The sequence below is a fragment of the Ascidiella aspersa genome, chromosome 4 (assembly GCF_963924565.1).
Source record: "Ascidiella aspersa chromosome 4, kaAscAspe10.2, whole genome shotgun sequence".
NCBI classification, from domain to species: domain Eukaryota; kingdom Metazoa; phylum Chordata; class Ascidiacea; order Phlebobranchia; family Ascidiidae; genus Ascidiella; species Ascidiella aspersa.
Genome location: NC_139450.1, coordinates 32,752,239 through 32,770,692, shown reverse-complemented (window position 1 = coordinate 32,770,692; position 18,454 = coordinate 32,752,239). Strand labels below are relative to the sequence as shown.

The window sequence follows — 18,454 nt, the reverse complement described above, 5'->3', positions numbered from 1 at the left end:
CTTATAAAAAAAAAATTAAGTGGTATAATGGCGATTTATTCTACAGCTCCACTGACCTATTTACTGAAATATTCAGCTCCAATATTGTTCTGTTATCAACCAAACTTGACATGGTTAAACTCGTGCATGATTTATTGAAGGATGTGACTCACCGTCATAACTGCCCATAGATGCAATATATCAGCTTAGTTATATGAAACTAAAAAATGCGTTTTGATGCAATAGTTCAGTCTGTGAAGGAATGTAAAAAGTTTCATCGATAGATTTGCAAGAATTTGACAGATTTAAAACCGACAGATTTTTTGACAGATTTGAATCGTACCCATGTTTGGGAACCACTGCTATAAAAATGGCCTTTTTATCGCAATAAAAACTTCAGCTTTATTTTACCGTGCTTTGCAGAAACCGTGTTTCGATTGAAAGTGACTCTATGTTAGGTCATGGACGAGGTTTAACTGCAAATTGAAACCGTTTCTTGGATCTTATATGTTCGCACCCTAGAGAGCTCAAGCTGTTTCAACAAAAGCAAAGCAACACTTCAAACAGAACAGAAAGAATATTGAATATTTATTCGCCGACTGGAGTTTCAAGGCCGTCCGTCGGCTCACAAGCCTGCAGCCAGTCTGGCAGTTAACTGCAAAATGACGAAATTGGCGGGGAAAAAAGTTTCTGTTTTCGTGGGACCTGCCATTCTTTTCGCCTTGATTTTCTATTGGAAGGTAAAACTGGAGCTGGATAATGAATTGCAAAGCCAAAAAGGTCGAGTAGATCAACATCATCTTGATTAAGACGTTTCGATACGAACTTGTATAATATTCAGTTAATGACTGAACATTAACTGAAGATGATACAAGTTCGTATCGAAACGTTTTAATCAAGATGCTGTCGATCTACTCGACCTTTTGGCTCTGAAATTTATTATCCAGCTACATTACAGATCTGTGCATAGTGTATCCAAGATAAAACTGGATGTCCGATATTAGAAATGTCTGATACCGATACCCAATATTTTGGACAAAATATATCGTCAAATGACGCATTACGATGCTCTAACAGGCAAAATAGGTGATGACTGATATTGCAACATTTCAAAAATTGTTTTTCGATATTATCGGAACTCTCTATCCGATAGTATCGGATCTCAGTCGATATATGATTTCTAGTGGTAGTATCGGTACCCTTTCAATACTAGAGTGGTATGCAAATTTTTAAGTGCAATTCCGATATTAAATTAATTTGTGCATTTCAGACGTGTTTTGCGACCCAACGTAGCTAGTAGCCTGGCGGACCCGCTGCAATTATTTTGATATTTCGCGGCCCTATAAAAATGCAAGGGTCAGTTGACCCATGTTTCTTGTAGTACACTGGTGCAGTCACGAACGATTTGTTGCTAGCAGGTAGTTCAGCCTCATAGATGCTTTATGATGTCACAAGAGACATCGACAAACACGCTATATTATCGAATAATAAAGCATAGCTACAGACTAAAAATGTTTTAAACATAGTCTAATTCTAATGTTTAAAAAAGTAAAGACTAACTCTCCTTGCGGACCCTCTGAAACTGTTGTATGGACCCCAGTTTAGGAACCGCTAAGCTAGAGTTTTATACATTTAAAGATATTTTCAGTAGAAAGAGAGTGGCCCAAATAATAGATAAAAGATTCATTGTTTTATTAGCAAAGGCAGACTGCACTGATGATGGCAAAAGAAATTGCCGAAAGGTTTGCTAATAAAAGAATGAATCTTTTATCTATTATTTGGGCCACTCTCTTTCTACTGAAGATAATGAATAGATCCGTGTTTAGTGTTCCTAAAGCTATTTTTTTTGAAAAATTGTCACCATAAATGACTGGATGTACGACAATCGGGATAACCTATGCTTGACACTTTATTGCGATACCGATTCCCGATATTTTTTGAAAAAAAAGTATCGCGATCCAATGCGGTACCAAATGACGTCATTGCTATGCTTAAATAAACAATTCGATGAAATTAAACGTTTAAACATTTTTTCCCAGTTTTTTTTTTTTTTCTTGTTTAAATTTAAAAAATTAATTTGGCATCGGATTGGGAGCGATATATCCCTAATATCGGACGAGTACCGATACTACCGCTTGGTATCGGGTATCGGACGAGTAGTGATCTAACACTCGGCATCGGGTATCGGCTCCAAACCGATATTATTTTATTTATAATTTTTAATACAAATTTACTGAAGCGGTTATATAAGAACAATTACGTTAAGCCTTTTAGTGTACACTTAACATGCAATATGCAATTAACATGCAATTCTTACCATGAAAAATAATGCTTACTCTCTCATATTTCATCATAACTTGAAAATTATTGCCAAAGGCCAAAAATATTGAGTAAATCGACATCATATTGACAAAGACGTTTCGAAACGTACTTATCATCATCAAACGTCTTTATTAAGATATATCGATTTAGTCGATTTATTTGGCTGTGACATCAATTTCAATTGGCTACATTACAGATCCTTTTATACTGTACCTCATTATAACTATTTTCAATATTCATCTTGCAGGCATCTATTACGATGATGCGTTATGTAGAACAAAAACGGGCAATGAGTAAAGTAGACTACAGCCAAAATGCCGTCGACGTTGTGTATACTTGGGTAAGTGCAAACAGCCAAAAGGTGATATTCTTATATTTCCTGACTTTTAAGCCTGCGTAGCTTAGTCGATGCTTACTAGCCAGTATGGAAAGTAGGTCTGTTCTTATCTAGATCTTTCGGGAACGCGACCTAAAAATCAAAGTGGTCGGTTGTACCGAGTAGCATTTTTGTGAAACTTTTCGACCTTCAGTATAGGCTTTGATATTCATTCTACGTTTAAATACACCTCAAGAAATTATCTTAACATTTATTTAACACGTTCATAAAATGCTGCCTATAGCTCTGTATGGGATTTGATACTCATTTTACGTCTTACTACAACCTTCAGCCATTGTCTTAAAATTTATTTAAAACATTCACAAAATACTACTTACTTCTGTGTTGGCTACTGGGATGTTCTTACTACGTCTTAACTACAACTTCCAGCCATTGTCTTAAAATTTATTTGGAACATTCACAACATACTAATCTTTGTATATGGCCGTATTTGTCCTAATTCTAAATAGAGAAATCAGGTGGCACTGTATAAAGACAAATTGTATTTGATTCTGGACAAGCTTTCGCACAACCGTGCTTCATCAGGTCAAAGTATAAATGAAAACAATTAAAATGCACGTAAAAGCACAGGCGCAAGTAAAAGGCGATAAGAATGGTGACAACATACTAAGTACTTCTGAATGGGCTTCGAACTTTATTCTCCAGCCATGATCTAAAGATTTATGCGAAACGTTCACAATTGCTACCTACTTCTGTATGGGATTTGATATTTATTTTTCGAAAACCGACATGAATTTGAATTTGGAAATCTTTGTCAAATTTTCAAGTTAAAAGTGACTTGCCTTTGTGTCCAACAGGTTAACGGCTCCGACCCAAAGTTTTTGCAAACGCTTAATAAGGAATTGATAAAAAGTGGGGTGCAAAACGTGGACAGCAGGGAACAACGATATTACGACAACGGGATAATGAGGTAAAATAACTAGATAGACTTTTTAGGCTGTAATATACTGTTTTTTGTTTGAAAAATTTTGTTTTTTTTAACTAATTTAAATTTGTTCGATTTGGCATCTTTTACAAATTAACTTTAGGTTTGTAACTTTTACTTGTTAAGTATAAATTTTGTTTAGTTTGGCTCCTGTTGGCAAAATATGCGTCCGTATTATTTTTTAATCTCGTTAAATATACTATAAAAACGATACAAAAGTAAAAAAAAATTCCATAATATTGCCTCATATTTGAATTCCATTTATAACACGGTTTTGTTGCGTAAAATTTAAACAAAAATTTTGTGAATTATTTACTTGGTTCATCACATGTGACTACATTTTTAATAAAAAACTCTTTGAACCAATCTAAATACTTGACAACCTGATTTTCGCCGAATTTAACCAACTCTTTAGTAAAACCAGATTTTTTTTCGACGTTCAATAAATTAACTCTTTTTATAAATTGCCAAGTGAATGATGTTCCATTGATAGCAAGCATTTGGAGTAAAACAGTTGAAAAGCGTTAGAGACTTAAAACGTAGCACTGGAAATTCGTGTCTAAATAAGCACATACTTAAGTTAGGGCGTCGGGTCAGCTGTGCCAATGTGACTCAGTTAAAACACTGCGATGTTTTTTACTTATATTGCAGCACAGTCATTTGAAGATTACGAAATGCGCTTTAAGATTACGAACAAAATAAGGCTGAAGAGTCTGAGATTAATTGCGCGGGTATGTCGTACCGGTTAAAAAGTGTTTTTTTTACCAAGCCATCGCCATCTCATACTTGAATGAATTTAAACTAAGATTTCAGCTGCATATTTGTGCACGACATCAAACGATAAATTCATTAGACTTTTTAGGATTATTTGTTTTAGATGTCCAGATATGACGTAAATTTGTGATGTATTCTCTGAATGTTTAAAAAACATATTTTTTTATTGTTTAAGTAGGATATTATTTTACTAACACCTTTGCCGAAAGCGATGTTAGGGCGACATAACTAGCTATAAAAGCACACAATTTAATATAGTCACAAACACAACCAAAATTTGGAAAAAAACAATGAATCAATGACTTTCCTAAAAATCCAAAAATTAAACACCTAAACCAAAAATAGGTGGCTTTACAATCAAATAAATATTATTTGGTACTTGTAATTTTACTTGGTGAATTTGACCTTATACTATTTTGTTCTGGGTTAAGTTTTTACTTTTTGTCGTAGATACTCAATGAGGGCACTTGAAGTCAATGCCCCCTGGATTCGCAACGTTTATGTCGTCACAAATGGTCAGGTGCCATGTTGGTTGAATACGGATAACCCGAGAGTTAAAATGGTGAGAATTTTTAAAAAAAATATATGAGTTCTTATTGATTTGCTTTTATTATACTCCAGGAAGTAAGGAAACGATTAAAACAGACTTTTTCCTCATTTTACCAAAAAGTCTAACAAAAGTCTCCTTAGTTTCCCCATGCCAAAAAAATACACTCAAATAATTGTTTCGTTTTTTTAACTTTTTGCGTATTCAAATCGCGATTGTTTTAGCAAGCGAACCAAAGTTGAAATAATTCTATTGGCCTTTGTTTTTGCAAAAAATTATTTTTCGCTTTGCAAACGTTTAAGGCTCAATATTTTTTTCAGATTTTCCACAAGGACATTTTCGATTACGAGTCGCACCTCCCGAGTTTCAGTTCGCCAGCAATAGAATGCCACATTCACAAGATACCTGGACTCAGCGAAGATTTTCTTTACTTCAACGACGACATAATGCTCGGAGCACCGGTAACTACAATCTGTTATTACGTTTAATAATCTTAATTGCTAAAATTCAGCTGCAGTTTGGTTTTGTAGAAGACTTTAAGTGGCATAATTTATGTAAGCAAAATAATGGTTCTAGCAGGTCTCTAATTGTTACGTTTTAGTGGTCTTTGTTGCTTAAATTAAGCACTTCTAGAAGACTGCAGTGTTGTAAAGACTCAAGTCACTAAAAAAAATGACTTGGCTTGACTTAAATTATTCAGATAAATGACTTTTGCTGAAATGAAGTGTTTTCATTAAACATTTTTCACAAGAAATTGGGTTATATGTATTACGTTTTGCACATAAAACAATTCGCTTGCTGTTGCTATATGTTGCGTTTTGCGTTATTTTTTAGTTGAGTTTCTCATAATCGGACAAGTTTGCCAATTTTAATAGTTAAATATTTCATATTTTATGATAGGGGCTTGATTTGAAATTGAATTGCTCTAACTATGACTTAACTGGTTATTTATTCAAAATCACTTAGATCTATGTTTTTTTGCAAATAACTTGACTGGGACTCCAGTATTTTCAAAATGACTTGTTTACAACATTGGACGACTGTGAAGTTGTATAATTTAAATCACAAAGGAATGCTTCTGGTAAATCTCACCCATTGTTACGTTTTAATTGTCTTTGTTGCAAAAGAAGAGTTCTTGTTCCTTAAGAAAATAGAAAAAGTCGTATAAATTGTGTAAACAACAGAGCGGTTTAACCTTTTAAATTTAGCTGTCTCAAATATTGTTTTAAAGTAAGTTTTCTGTGTTGTTCTTAAATCTTTTTTTTATTTCTTTTCCCGCTATTTTATTACTTGATTGAACAATCCTAGCGATTTATATTTAATACGGTCACACAATTAAAGTGGTGTTTAGATGACTATGGAATTTTTTTTTTGATTGCATCTAGGTATAGGTTATGGCTAAAATCCATATCTTTAAGAAAATAATATACCTCCCTGCGATTAGCTAACAGTTAAAAAGATGTAATATGTATAAATAGACTAATCTTTGTATGGATAGTGTGTCCAGTCATATTTTAGGAATCCATATAGACCAGGGTTTCTTAAACTTCTTTCACCGTGACCCCTAATTTTTTTCTTGCCTGGCACGGACCACAGTAGACAAAACAGTCAAAAATGACGTCACAATGTAAATAGACTTCATAATTCGGCTGATTTAGATCCAAAAAGGAAATGGAGTCTTCATCCATTCAGTACAAAACTGTTTGATTTTTAAATAAACTGTTTTCTTTGATAAGTTAATCACTTCTTAATTAAACAGTTATATTTCAAGTAGGCCTTCATGGACCCCCTAAAACTAGCTCACGGACCCCCAAGGGGTCCATGAACCCCAGTTTAAGAACGCCTGATATAGACTGTTCAAACATTTATTTAGAGTCAGTCGTTTTGCGAATGTTTCAAATACACACAAAAAAGATGACGCAACAATAGGCCATTGATTATTATGTTTAAAGTGGAGAAATTCCTTAAGATTTAGTAGCCTTTTAAATGAGATAAGTGTAATGTTGTGCAATGGAACAGGGTCATTACAACGGTTCTAAAGTTTTAAACATATATATTTTACAAATTTCAGGTCTTTACCGACACAGTAACTCATATTTTAACATTGTCTTAACCTGAGCTTATAGTCTTACTTCGTCAATAAATTTGGCGAAAATCATCTTTAAAACGGTATAATTCCACTATAAGGTTCTACCGAGTGTTGTCACATTGATTTAGCTGCTTTACCTATGACTCCGGTCTTAATAGTTTTACGCTACCTAATTTTATCGACAACTTACGATTTGACTGTGAAAAATAACGTTTAAAAACATCAATAGTCGCATTATTTTATCCTATATTTACGTCCCCAGTCATTGCTATTTTAAAAACATTTAGGGATTATTTCAAGTTATTTGCCTAAATGCCTTAACCCAAAGTCAATTCAAGTTATTTTTCTGAAAACATAAAGTCAAGTCAAGTCATTTGAAAACCGCGCTATATAGCACTTAAGTCAAGTATTTACAACCCTAATATTTTAATGTATTTACCCAAAGAAATTAAGTTTTTTACACTTTTTATTTTTTGTTATTAACAGTTAACTCAAAATATCACACATCTTTGTTTCCAGTCCCTTATAATCTCAAATGGATGTAAAAACGTCGTTTAAAATGGAAAATAACCCAATACGTTACCCTGAATTACCACAAAGAATAACCTAATATACCTAATCCAGTTATTAACACTTGAATCAAGTCATGAAGAATAACCAAGCATATTAAATCCAGTTATTAGCACTTAAGTCATGTCGTTGAAGAATAAGCCAACATATAAAATCCAGTCATTTCCCAAATCGGGCTGGCGAAAAGTCAAACCTGTGTTTAGTTTGTGTTGTATTGAGTTTAATCAGCAATGTCGTACGTCATGCTGGCTACACAAAGCAGGCCTGCCAGCAAACCTGTTAAGCCAATGTGTTTAATGTTCCCCTCTACGGTCCCGGGGTAGCCTTAATAATTAACTAGCAGCAGCGGTACGACCTACTGCACGAATTTACGGGAGCTGTACTAACTCCTGCTGCAAGCAGAATTCGACAACTGGAATTTTTTCACCTTTCCAATTTATTTGTATCAACCAGTTGTATTTCAACTTATGTTTGTGAGGCTTTGTAAAAAGACAGTGGTCTTGCGAAGCATCCAGCATTTTAAATTTTGCAAATTTATATTTGTTTGTTGTAAAACATCAAACTAGTTTCTTGTAAAATTGATTTCAAAATCAATGTTTTGGGGATATTAGTATTTGGATGTTTTTTATTTCCGCAATAGAGTTTATATATGAAACGTAATCATTTGCGACGCCCTTGGAAAATTAAAACGACCCACCAGGGTCTGTCGCAAATCACAGTTGAAAAACCTCTGGTATAAATCATCGCGTTTAAGATTTTTTTTTTCATTTTTTTTTTCACATAGATTTCGAATTTCTAAACTTCACGAATGCTTAAAGTAAATATAATCCGAACCTCAGGCTTATTTATTCTAAACAATAACTCTTAGTAAATTTATAATATATAAAATTTCATTCTTTAAATGGCATCAACTGGTAGGCTAAATTAGCGCTATTTCAGTCATCTCGTTTCAGTTTGTTTTTAAAGTTTACCTATATCCCGAGATTTTGAATTTCTAACTCTCGCTTAAAGTAAATATAATTCAAACATGAGGCAAATTTATTTAAAAATCAATTCATTGTCAATTTTGACCAAAGAAAGGCCACAAACAAATATTTTTTTATCAGGTAAAACAGCGCAAATGGGACAAAAATGCGAAAGTGATTAATTTCTGATATCCCAATAGAGTGAAGTGGAAGCATATGTACGTCGCAGGAAACATGATTGTTTGCTTTGGCGCAGGCACTAAATGTACTGGGTGCACAACAGCACATGTTCAGGGTTCTTTTTCCAATGTAAATACAAACGGGGTTGCTACACTTGTACCTATACAGCAGTGTTGAAAAGAAGTGATTTTGAAATCACTTAAGTCTCAAGTAAGTCCAAGTCAAGTATTTTTCATAAACCACATGTCAAGTCATAGTTATAACCTAAGTGCCCTTAAAGCAAATCATTGACTTAAGTCATTGCAACACTGCTGTGTAGCTTACTCAACAAAGGAAATATGTGTTATTTTTTGTTTTTCTTCCTGTGTGTTCTATTCAAATTTTAATCCCTAACCTTTGATCACATTTCTTTAAAAACATTATCTAACAATTTTAATTGTCTGGTACTACATTACAATTTTCCATAATTATGGGATTAAATCGTTTTTTTAAAGCTTTTTGAATCCATACGTGTCGAATTTAAACCTTTCTTTTTTTAATTTTGAAGCAGCATTTTTGTTTTTAATTTTGTCTGCGTAAAACAGCTTCTTTTTGTTCTTCCTTTTTTGTTTATTCATGAAATATTTAATTTGTTTGTCCCTGGGTCTGCGCTTATGTCTTTTCATCAGTCAGAATTAATTTTGCTTTTACGTTTTACGTAACAACAACCCGTGTATCGTGCAAATCAAGTAAAAACGATTAGTGTTCATCGAATGATGGACATGGCTTGTTGCCTAGTAAATCTTTGGATGTTTTTAGGCTACCTTTAAACTGAAATTACCTGTATATTACCTTTGAAGGCATGGACGCCAAGTTTGGGTGAAAATGGTTCCCTGAGCACCCCTAGAAATGTTTGGGTTCCTGTGCCCCCCAAAAATAATTGTAAATCTTTTTCTGTAAAATACATAATAAAGGCCGGTATTTCGTTAAACCATTATTGGGCGTTTCCTAAAATGCGAGACGCATTTTTTCGCATTAATTAAGCAATGAAAGTATTAAATACCAAAAGGTAAATGCATTTTTAACATCGATGTTGAAAATGAATAAAAATTTATTGAGAACATTTTCAAATGCCTACTTCTGTATGGACTTTGATATTTTTATTACGTCTTACTACAACCTCCAACCATTATGCTCCAAAGTATGTTACTCCACGTATAAACACTCCACATATAAACACTCCACGTATAAACACTCCACGTAAAACTTTTCTTTTCAGTGGACATTTCGTGACGCCATACATTTAAAATGTTCAGCACCCCTGTAAAAAAACAAATTCGAAGCTATGATTAAAGTTGTATAGAAAGACGCTGTCAGTAATCACGATCTTTGTACGCACACGCAGATTAGCTTCGATGATTTTTACACGCCAGAGAAGGGTTACAAGACTTACTTCGCATATCCAGGCCTAAGTCTTATCAAGGAAAAGGATTTCGTCGACCATTTTCCAAACGAAACCAAGTAAGTGCGGTTGTTGTTTATCAACTCAGACCAGATGCTTCTTTGTTAGCCTCCATTCCACTATAGACTCTTGATATGACTTCTTTCAGTATGGATTTTTATTTGTGCAACATATAGCCAAACAAAACGAAACATACCTGTAGCAAGCAAGTTGTTTTATGTACAAAACCTAAGATAAACATTCCAATTTTATAAAAAAAAATTCGAAAACAGTTCATTTCAACCCAAGTCATTTGCAAACAAGACTTAACTCAAGTCAAGTCAATTAAAAAAGTGACTTAAGTCAAGTCATACAGGTCAGTGACTTAAGTCTTTAGAACATTGGCTTAAATAAACGTGAAAAAATCACGGTCATGCTTCACACGCATGTCTCCGATTAAAAAAGTTTTTCACGTAGAAATGAAAGGTCGTGTAAAGCAGAAATGGATTAACAAGCAAAATTAACACGATGCTTAGAATTTTTATAGGTGCCTCTGTGTAAATTGACAAAGGTTGAGTTTGCCAGACGACTTACACCTCAGTGGCGGCGCGGTTGAAATAAATTTTTCTTTTTTTTTTAATTTTAACTTTCCTTTAATTTTACTATTAACCAAAGATAAGATCGTATGTGGTCTATTGCGTTTATAGTTTGAATGGCACATATATAAAGCGCGCCAAAGTCTTAATTGCGCATGGCCTCTAAAAGAAATGACCCAGGCCTGTGCATTGTGCAAAAGTACAGATGATATACGAGCTTCATATTTTACTCGTAAATCTTAACTCCACGCCAACAACTTAAACTGTCACCCATTACATCGAAAAGTGTATTAATCGTTAACTAAAAAAACAACCTCCTATGTAGGCAATAATTTAACCAACAGGGCTAAGGTTTTTGGAAACTAATTCCTAACCGACAACAAACATTCCTGTTTTATGGGTTTTTCTTTGTGTTTTTTACTTTATTGTTTGTGTGGTATTTATTTTTTTCGCCTATCCAGTTGCAATTATATTGCCTTAAAGAAGATTGCCCGAATAGGTGGTCAAAAAATTGGAACTTTAATCAAATTTGGAGAAACTATTTTACAATTGAAACAATACCTGACAGCTACAGTATATCCAGGTGTTGTTTTTTGTGTGCCATTTTGGGATTTTTAGAATGTATGGCAATCTAACAAAAGTTGTATGGCAATCTAACAAAAAATCAAAAATTCTCCCCTTTGCTTATTATAGTGTGACGTTTTTTTGACTATTTATTGGTGGAAATCAAGAATTATTTTTAAGAATTTGCAATTTTTATTATCTATGTCCGATAATATCGGTTTGGAGCCGATATCCGATACCAAATGGTAATATCGGTACTCGTCCGATACTGAAGGGCTATCGGTGCCGATCCGATAGCAAATAACATAGCAATTACAGGCATGGTTTGCAATTAAACGCAGAGATTTTCTCCTGAAAGACGGACCTATTAAAAAAAGGTTCTTCCGACAATTATTTATTCTGTACCGACGTTTCGATAACCTATCGAGGTAATCTTCATCAGGGCATATAAACTTGTAACCTTGCAGAGGTATATATACAGTGAAGAAAAACGACGAAAAAACAATGTGGCAAAACGAGCAAGAAAAAGGTTGCACCTTCCTATCACTTTTTGTGCAGTAGCGGCCATTAGAAGGCTGCAGCCGGTTTTCACGTTTTCACGTTATTCGCGCCTTGTTTTCTTTTTCTTTTTTCTTTTTTTTTTCGCCTCGTTTTGCCACATTGTTTTTTCGTCGTTTTTCTTCACTATATATATACCTCTGCAAGGTTACAAGTTTATATGCCCTGATGAAGATTACCTGGATAGGTTATCGAAACGTCGGTACAGAATAAATAATTGTCGGAAGAACCCTCTTTATAATTAATATAATGCCTGGCAGCAGCAGTATATTCTATTAAAAAAAGTATGTTAAATACTGAGGCTAATTGAACTTTTTAACGCCAAGGTAAATCCTGGCCTAATTGCCTAAAAACAATACTCTTAAACGTCTCTAATGTCATCTATAGTTTCCTTGTTTAAGCACAGTAAAGTAGCCTTATCATATGTTAGCTACACAGGCTTAGAGGGGAGCAAGTCGAGAAACAACTTTGACGCCTATGCTTGCTACATTCCGTTAGTACAAGCAAGTTCTGTGATACGAAAGCCGTAATCGTTGGTCAAAAAGCAGCTTCAGACGGACTAAGTGGATCACAGTTAAACACATATGCGTGTGTATCTTGCATTAAATGACATGCTACTGTAGATCCCCTTTACTGTGAAATACGCGTGATATTTACTTAAACCTTCCTTTTTTTGTTTTGTAGCCTCGATAACATATTCCTGGAGACTCTTCGTTACACATCTCGTGTATTTAAGGACGAACTGCAGATGGAAGTGACCGATTTACTTAGCCACGTTCCTCACCTTATAAACCGGTACGTGCTCTAAACTGTAGTTTTGCTGACGTCTGCTTTTAATTGAAAACATACAGGAGGTGCATTACTACACGTTTAATCAAATGGAATTTTGCTAATTAAAAAATAAATATAACATTGTAATAACCATAAAAACTCCAACAGAAGTAGTTATAAATGTTTTGAATGAATCTTAATACAATGGCTGGATATTGTAGTACAGCGGTTCCCAAACTTTTCTAAAAATTTTGCCTGGTGGACCCGTTCCATTTATTTTGCAATTTTGCCGCCCTATAAAAAACTAAATGTCAGTTGACCCACGTTTCTTGTAGTACACTAGTGCGGTTACGATTGTTTCTAATGTAACAACTTTCACTAGATATATCACAAAACACGCTATATGATCGAATAATAAAGCATAACTAAAGACAATAGTGATGATAGATAACGTTTAAAACATAGACTAATGTTTAAAAACATTCGCTAAAGCCTAATGTTGAAAAGCTTAAAGACTAATTTTCCTCGCTGCGGACCCTTTGAAAATGCCTTACGGACCCCGGTTGGTCCGCGGACCCCAGTTTGGGAACCGCTGTTGTAGTTAGACGTATAGAATGAATATCATAGCACATACAGAATGGGGTATCTTTTTGTGAACGTTTGAATAAATCTTTAAATAATAATGAATGGAGGTTGTGAAATATATATTCTTTAAAATCATGTCCAATCCTGTATTTCACTCGGAATTTTTGAACAGAGTTGTTTGTATTTATTTTATATATTTATTCTTTTTTTAACGTAAATCTTTCAAATCAACGAACCGAAATAGTTTTATTTTCAAGCTCTATAATGACGAGGCTGCAGAGTCGTCTGGCGAGATATTTCAACATGACGTCATCCCACAAATTTCGTCACTTTAACGACCTCCAAGTTCCAAACGCCTACTTCTCCTTCTTGAAAGGCGACGGAGTGCCAAATGAACAGGCGGTAAGTTTTCAGGATTATTTCTTTGCGCCAACTAAGGCTGTCGGAAGTTGGAGTCAATTTATTTGGCTGATATTGGGACTTGAGTTAAACTACTCGAGTCACGACGTGCGCATGCGCAGTACCAAGTTTTATCAGCCAGGCCGCAAACAGTAAATTGTAAAGGTGGAATATTTTCCACTCAACGTTTGTGGGTGAATGACCAATATACCACCCCTATAAGTGGATTGCTGTATATCCACCTTGTTTTATGTAAATTGGTGAACGGTATATTGTAGAGTTGGACTCGGGAAGTGAGTAAGACTGGAATTGGGACTTGAGTTAAACTACTCGAGTCACGACGTGCGCATGCGCAGTAACACATTTTTATCTAATAATGCGGTGATTGTAAATTGTACAGATAAAATAGCATATAATGGAATATTTTTAACCATGCATTGTGGTTGGTTGAGGAATTTGGCAACCCTATGAGTGGATTGCTAAGTATTAACCCTATTTTAGTTTCGTAAATGGTTGAAATACAGTAGGGTAGGAGCAGGTCTCGAGAGTTGAATAGGGGTTCATTATTTCAACCTGAGTCGGAAACGTATTGTTTTTAAGACTTCAAAGCCCTGTGGCAATCAGGTGGCATTGTAGACCTATATTGCCGTTTTGTGGGGTCATGGTCCTTAGCCCCTTACGGCTTGAGCCCTTTTCGCACATATTATATATATTGCTGCTGTGTGGTTTAAAATGCCACTTCAAGGCCATGTTCAAATACAAATAGAGATTTGTTTGAGTTTTTTACGCAATGTTAACCTTTCGAGTGTGGGCGGTTTATTATTTGTTCTACTTCTTGATTTTAAATTCCTTTGTTATGTTGTCTTGATGAACACCGTTTGGTTTGCTGTTATTAAGCAAACCAAACAATAAGCAATACCTAACCCAAAACCCCACCTTTAGTGTACTAAGGGGTAAGGTTTTGGGTTACGTAAAAAGTTGTATAGGACTGATGCCGACCATGTATGTCTTATTTCGACGGATTTGGGCCTTATTCCGATTTTCGACGTTATTATGACTATAACGTGGGTTCTCAACCGGTGGGCCATGGCCCACTGGTGGGCCACAGAGCATTTTGAGGTAGGCCACAGAGCACTTGGAAAGTTGGAAAGTTGGTGAAAATTTTAGTTTTATTTGTTTAATTCTTTAGTTCGTTTTACAGTAGACTCTCAAGCTTCGCTTTGACGGCGTTATGTGTAGGTTATTATAAAAATTCTACTTTGTAGATATTTTTATAAGTTATTCTTGATTTCTAACACATTTCAGTTATGTAACCAATTTAAGCAGAACTTTAGGAAGTGAGCCACGAACAATTTTCAAAACAAAAGTGGGCAACGATCATAAAAAGGTTGAGAACCCCTGATTTAGATTATAGTTGTATTCTGGTCTTGTTACAAACTGTGTTTTATTCCGACGTTGATGTTGTTTTTATGTTACGCCAAATGTTCGTTCCTGCTTAACGGCTTGTCGCTGGCCACGTGTATGCACACAACTAAACTAGAAAACTTTATTATAGAAGAAAGGCCGCGTGGCGCGAACGCCAAGGTGGCTCTTTCTTGAGCCAATGCAGCTAGCGCGAACTAGCAGGTTTTCGCAAAGGTATTTTGTTGTTGATACAGGGGCCATCTATTTCTTTGAGTTTGACCTTAAAGCCTTGATTTGTGTCAAATATGCTAACATTTGTAAACCGATAAGTTTAACGTAGGTCAAAGCCCATTTTGGGACTAAAGCTTCACATCGTGACCATACCAAAATACCAATTACCTTTTAAATTAAGTGAGGTACACCATGAACGGATTATGTTACTTGAAAAGAATGTCAAAAACTAGTGACCATCTTACACAACAACTAAAACAAGATTGCCTTTTTTCGCTGCTATTTTTGTCCTTTTTATCCTTTCTTTTTAGGTTTTATCGCTTTTATCTTCACTTGATTTTTACACTGATGATGGCATGAGTTATTGCTGAAACGTCTGTAAATTGCGAAATGTCGTTTTAATCGAATATTATAGCTTTGATATTTTTATTGAAATTACTGATGAAACCCGTGTATTGTGTTCCAAAGATTGCCCTCGTGCTATAAAACGGTTTGCATTGCAAACGAGGGAGTGTCCCAAGGGCCAATACAAAAGTGCGAAACAATGAGTGATTACAATGAACGTAAAGTTGTAAGGGCAAGAAACGAAATAAGACAAGAAGTGAAATGCACTGGAGCAAAGCAAAGCGAAGAAAATTAAACAAAAGAAACCAAAAACAAATTGCACAACACTAATTATGTACTTAGGGATGGGGTTTAGAGTTAGGTAAAATGTTGTATAGGACCAATTCTGGCCGTTTAGCTCTTATTCTAAACGCAAGATATTTGTCTTATTCTGACGGATTATGACTTATTCCGATTTAGACGTTATTACGACCATTAGGCATTGGTCTTATTTTGGTTTTATCCGGACCTGTTTTTAATGTTGTTTATATGTTGTTCGTATTTCAGTCTTATGGCTGTTGACCGCGACTATATTGTAAAAAAAAATCGGTTTGTCAAAATTAACTACGAAACTGGCTTCGAATTAAAATAGTTTTAGGCAAGGTCGCTCGTCTTTCCAAAGCAAAACTTATATACTTTTACATTCATTTTCGTTTTAAGAAATGTTGCCTAACCGTTTTTCGCAGCGACCCAGTATAGCGACTTAGTCCTCGTCACTGAGGTTTTGTAAGGGTACGAAACAAGACATAAGTATGATAAAGTTCGAATGTAATATATATTCGACATGTCATCGTAATGCTACCACATTTGTTTTTTTCGCTTTTTACTACATTACATTCATTTATTGTTTGTCGCAATGTATATTGTTATGCCCACGTGTTTTTTTGCAGTCGCATGAATGTTATATACAGCAATTTGACGTTTTTAAATAAATTACTAAGTAAACTTTTGTAAATTCAACAATATCGGTTTGGGGCCTAAACCCGGTGATAGCTAAGTGGTCGTATCGGTACTCGTCCGATATTCAAATTGATATATGGAAGAGAAGTTTACGTTTCTTAGTTAGTAACCTAATCAAGGCGAATTAGTTTAAAACGTCCAATTTTATTAATTTTATATGCCCTGCTATAAAGTAGCTTTATTTTATATCAGATATCGGTTTTGGAATAGGATATTAAGTTGTTTTCTACTTTAGAGCTTTTGGCTTGATCTTCTGATCGGCAACAATGTGAGGTATTACCCGATGACCAACAATTGGCGAACCAACGACGAGTTCTTTCACGCCTTTCAACTTCCAAAGTTCTACTGCTTGAACGACCTCATCGACTACAGTAGCAGGTAAGGTTGTGTGTGTGTGTTTGTGTGCGTGTATATTGTACGTGGTGTGTGCGTGTGCTACTATGGGTGTGTGAGTTTGTGTGTGTGTGTGTATTGCATGTGTGCAGGGTTTTTTTAAGGTTTGGTTTGGGTGACCGTTAAGTAGTTTTAAGAGACCGCAAGTGTTTCATTTAAATACCAAAAAGCTGCAAGTCCAAAATTTGGGAAACCGCTGGAGAAATTTGGGGGACCGTTTCGGTCCCCCAAAACACCTTAAACAAAACACTGCATGTGTGTGTCGGTATGTTTGTGTATTGTTAGTGTGTGTACGTATACTATACGTGTGTGTGTGTGTGTGTGTGTGTGTGTGTGTGCCGTGCGTGTGTGTGCGTTTGTGTGCGTGTATATTGTACGTGTGTGAGTGCGTGTGCTTTTTCGGTCCCCCAAAACACCTTAAACAAAACACTGCATGTGTGTGTCTGTATGTTTGTGTATTGTTAGTGTGTGTACGTATACTATACGTGTATGTGTGTGTGTGTGCCGTGTGTGTGTGTGCGTGTCTATGCGTGTGCGTGCGTGTGTATATTGTGGTTGTATGCGGTTTTGTGTGTGCGTGCGTGCGTGCGTGCGTTTATATTGTATATGTTTGCGTGTGTGTGTATATGTCTGTATAATCTTGAACCATATTTTCATAAGCTGGTAAATATACCTTTAAATTGCGAAGTTTTAATAAAAAACGAATAGATTCCAAGTAAAGACGTAAATATTTTTATTATCTTTTATTTTTATGGTCAAGAAAAAAAAAATAGAAAAAAAACTGCCGATTGATGCTCTTAAACAATTTTTCGAATCATTAATTGCAAGTGGTTTACCTATCGCAATGAATACACCTGACTTCCCTTAATTTAGCTAATATTAAAACAGTGTGTTTTAAATACCACGGATGAATACTCTACTAAACCGTTTCTTTTTGAAAGTGTTTGAATTTTACTGCCTCGCTGTACTGCAACCGCTTTCCGTTCTACAGTTACACGGCGATGCTGGCAGTCGACGGAATCAAAAAGTTTCTGCTGGAAAGATATCCCAACGCTTCATCGTTTGAAATCCCTGACAACTGCTTTTCATAACCATTAAAAAAGTAGCCCACGGAAATGCGCAAAACTTTGTCATTACCAAGCCGTTATTAAGCGCTCGCAAATCAATGCACAATCAAGCCTCCGCTGCCCAAAGAATCGCACTTTTTAGATCTAAAAACATTAAAGCTATAGCAGTGCATATATGAAGAAGTAAGTAGAAGAAATGTAGGCATTGTTTAAATTTAAACGTTCCAAGTTTAACAAAGGTTATTGTTGACGTCATATTGTTGTACTATGTAGAGAAATGTAAAGTAGACAACATTGTGATGTCGTTTAATTATTAAAATCGTGACAGCGTTCAATTAGTAAGTTAAATTTAGTTAAACATTTATTTGGATTGT

The 18,454-nt window shown here is 35.1% G+C and overlaps 1 protein-coding gene across 1 annotated transcript; it reads left to right on the top strand.

The window, feature by feature from the left end:
* The first annotated feature begins 407 nt into the window (after positions 1-407).
* LOC146157567 (uncharacterized) lies at positions 408-18,454 on the top strand. Its single transcript, XM_083388257.1, has 10 exons — positions 408-719; positions 2,549-2,641; positions 3,496-3,608; positions 4,848-4,959; positions 5,265-5,405; positions 10,133-10,248; positions 12,571-12,681; positions 13,500-13,644; positions 16,856-16,998; positions 18,005-18,454. Exons 1-10 carry the CDS (start codon positions 642-644, stop codon positions 18,102-18,104), a joined length of 1,152 nt encoding a protein of 383 aa, XP_083244383.1. The 5' UTR covers positions 408-641; the 3' UTR covers positions 18,105-18,454.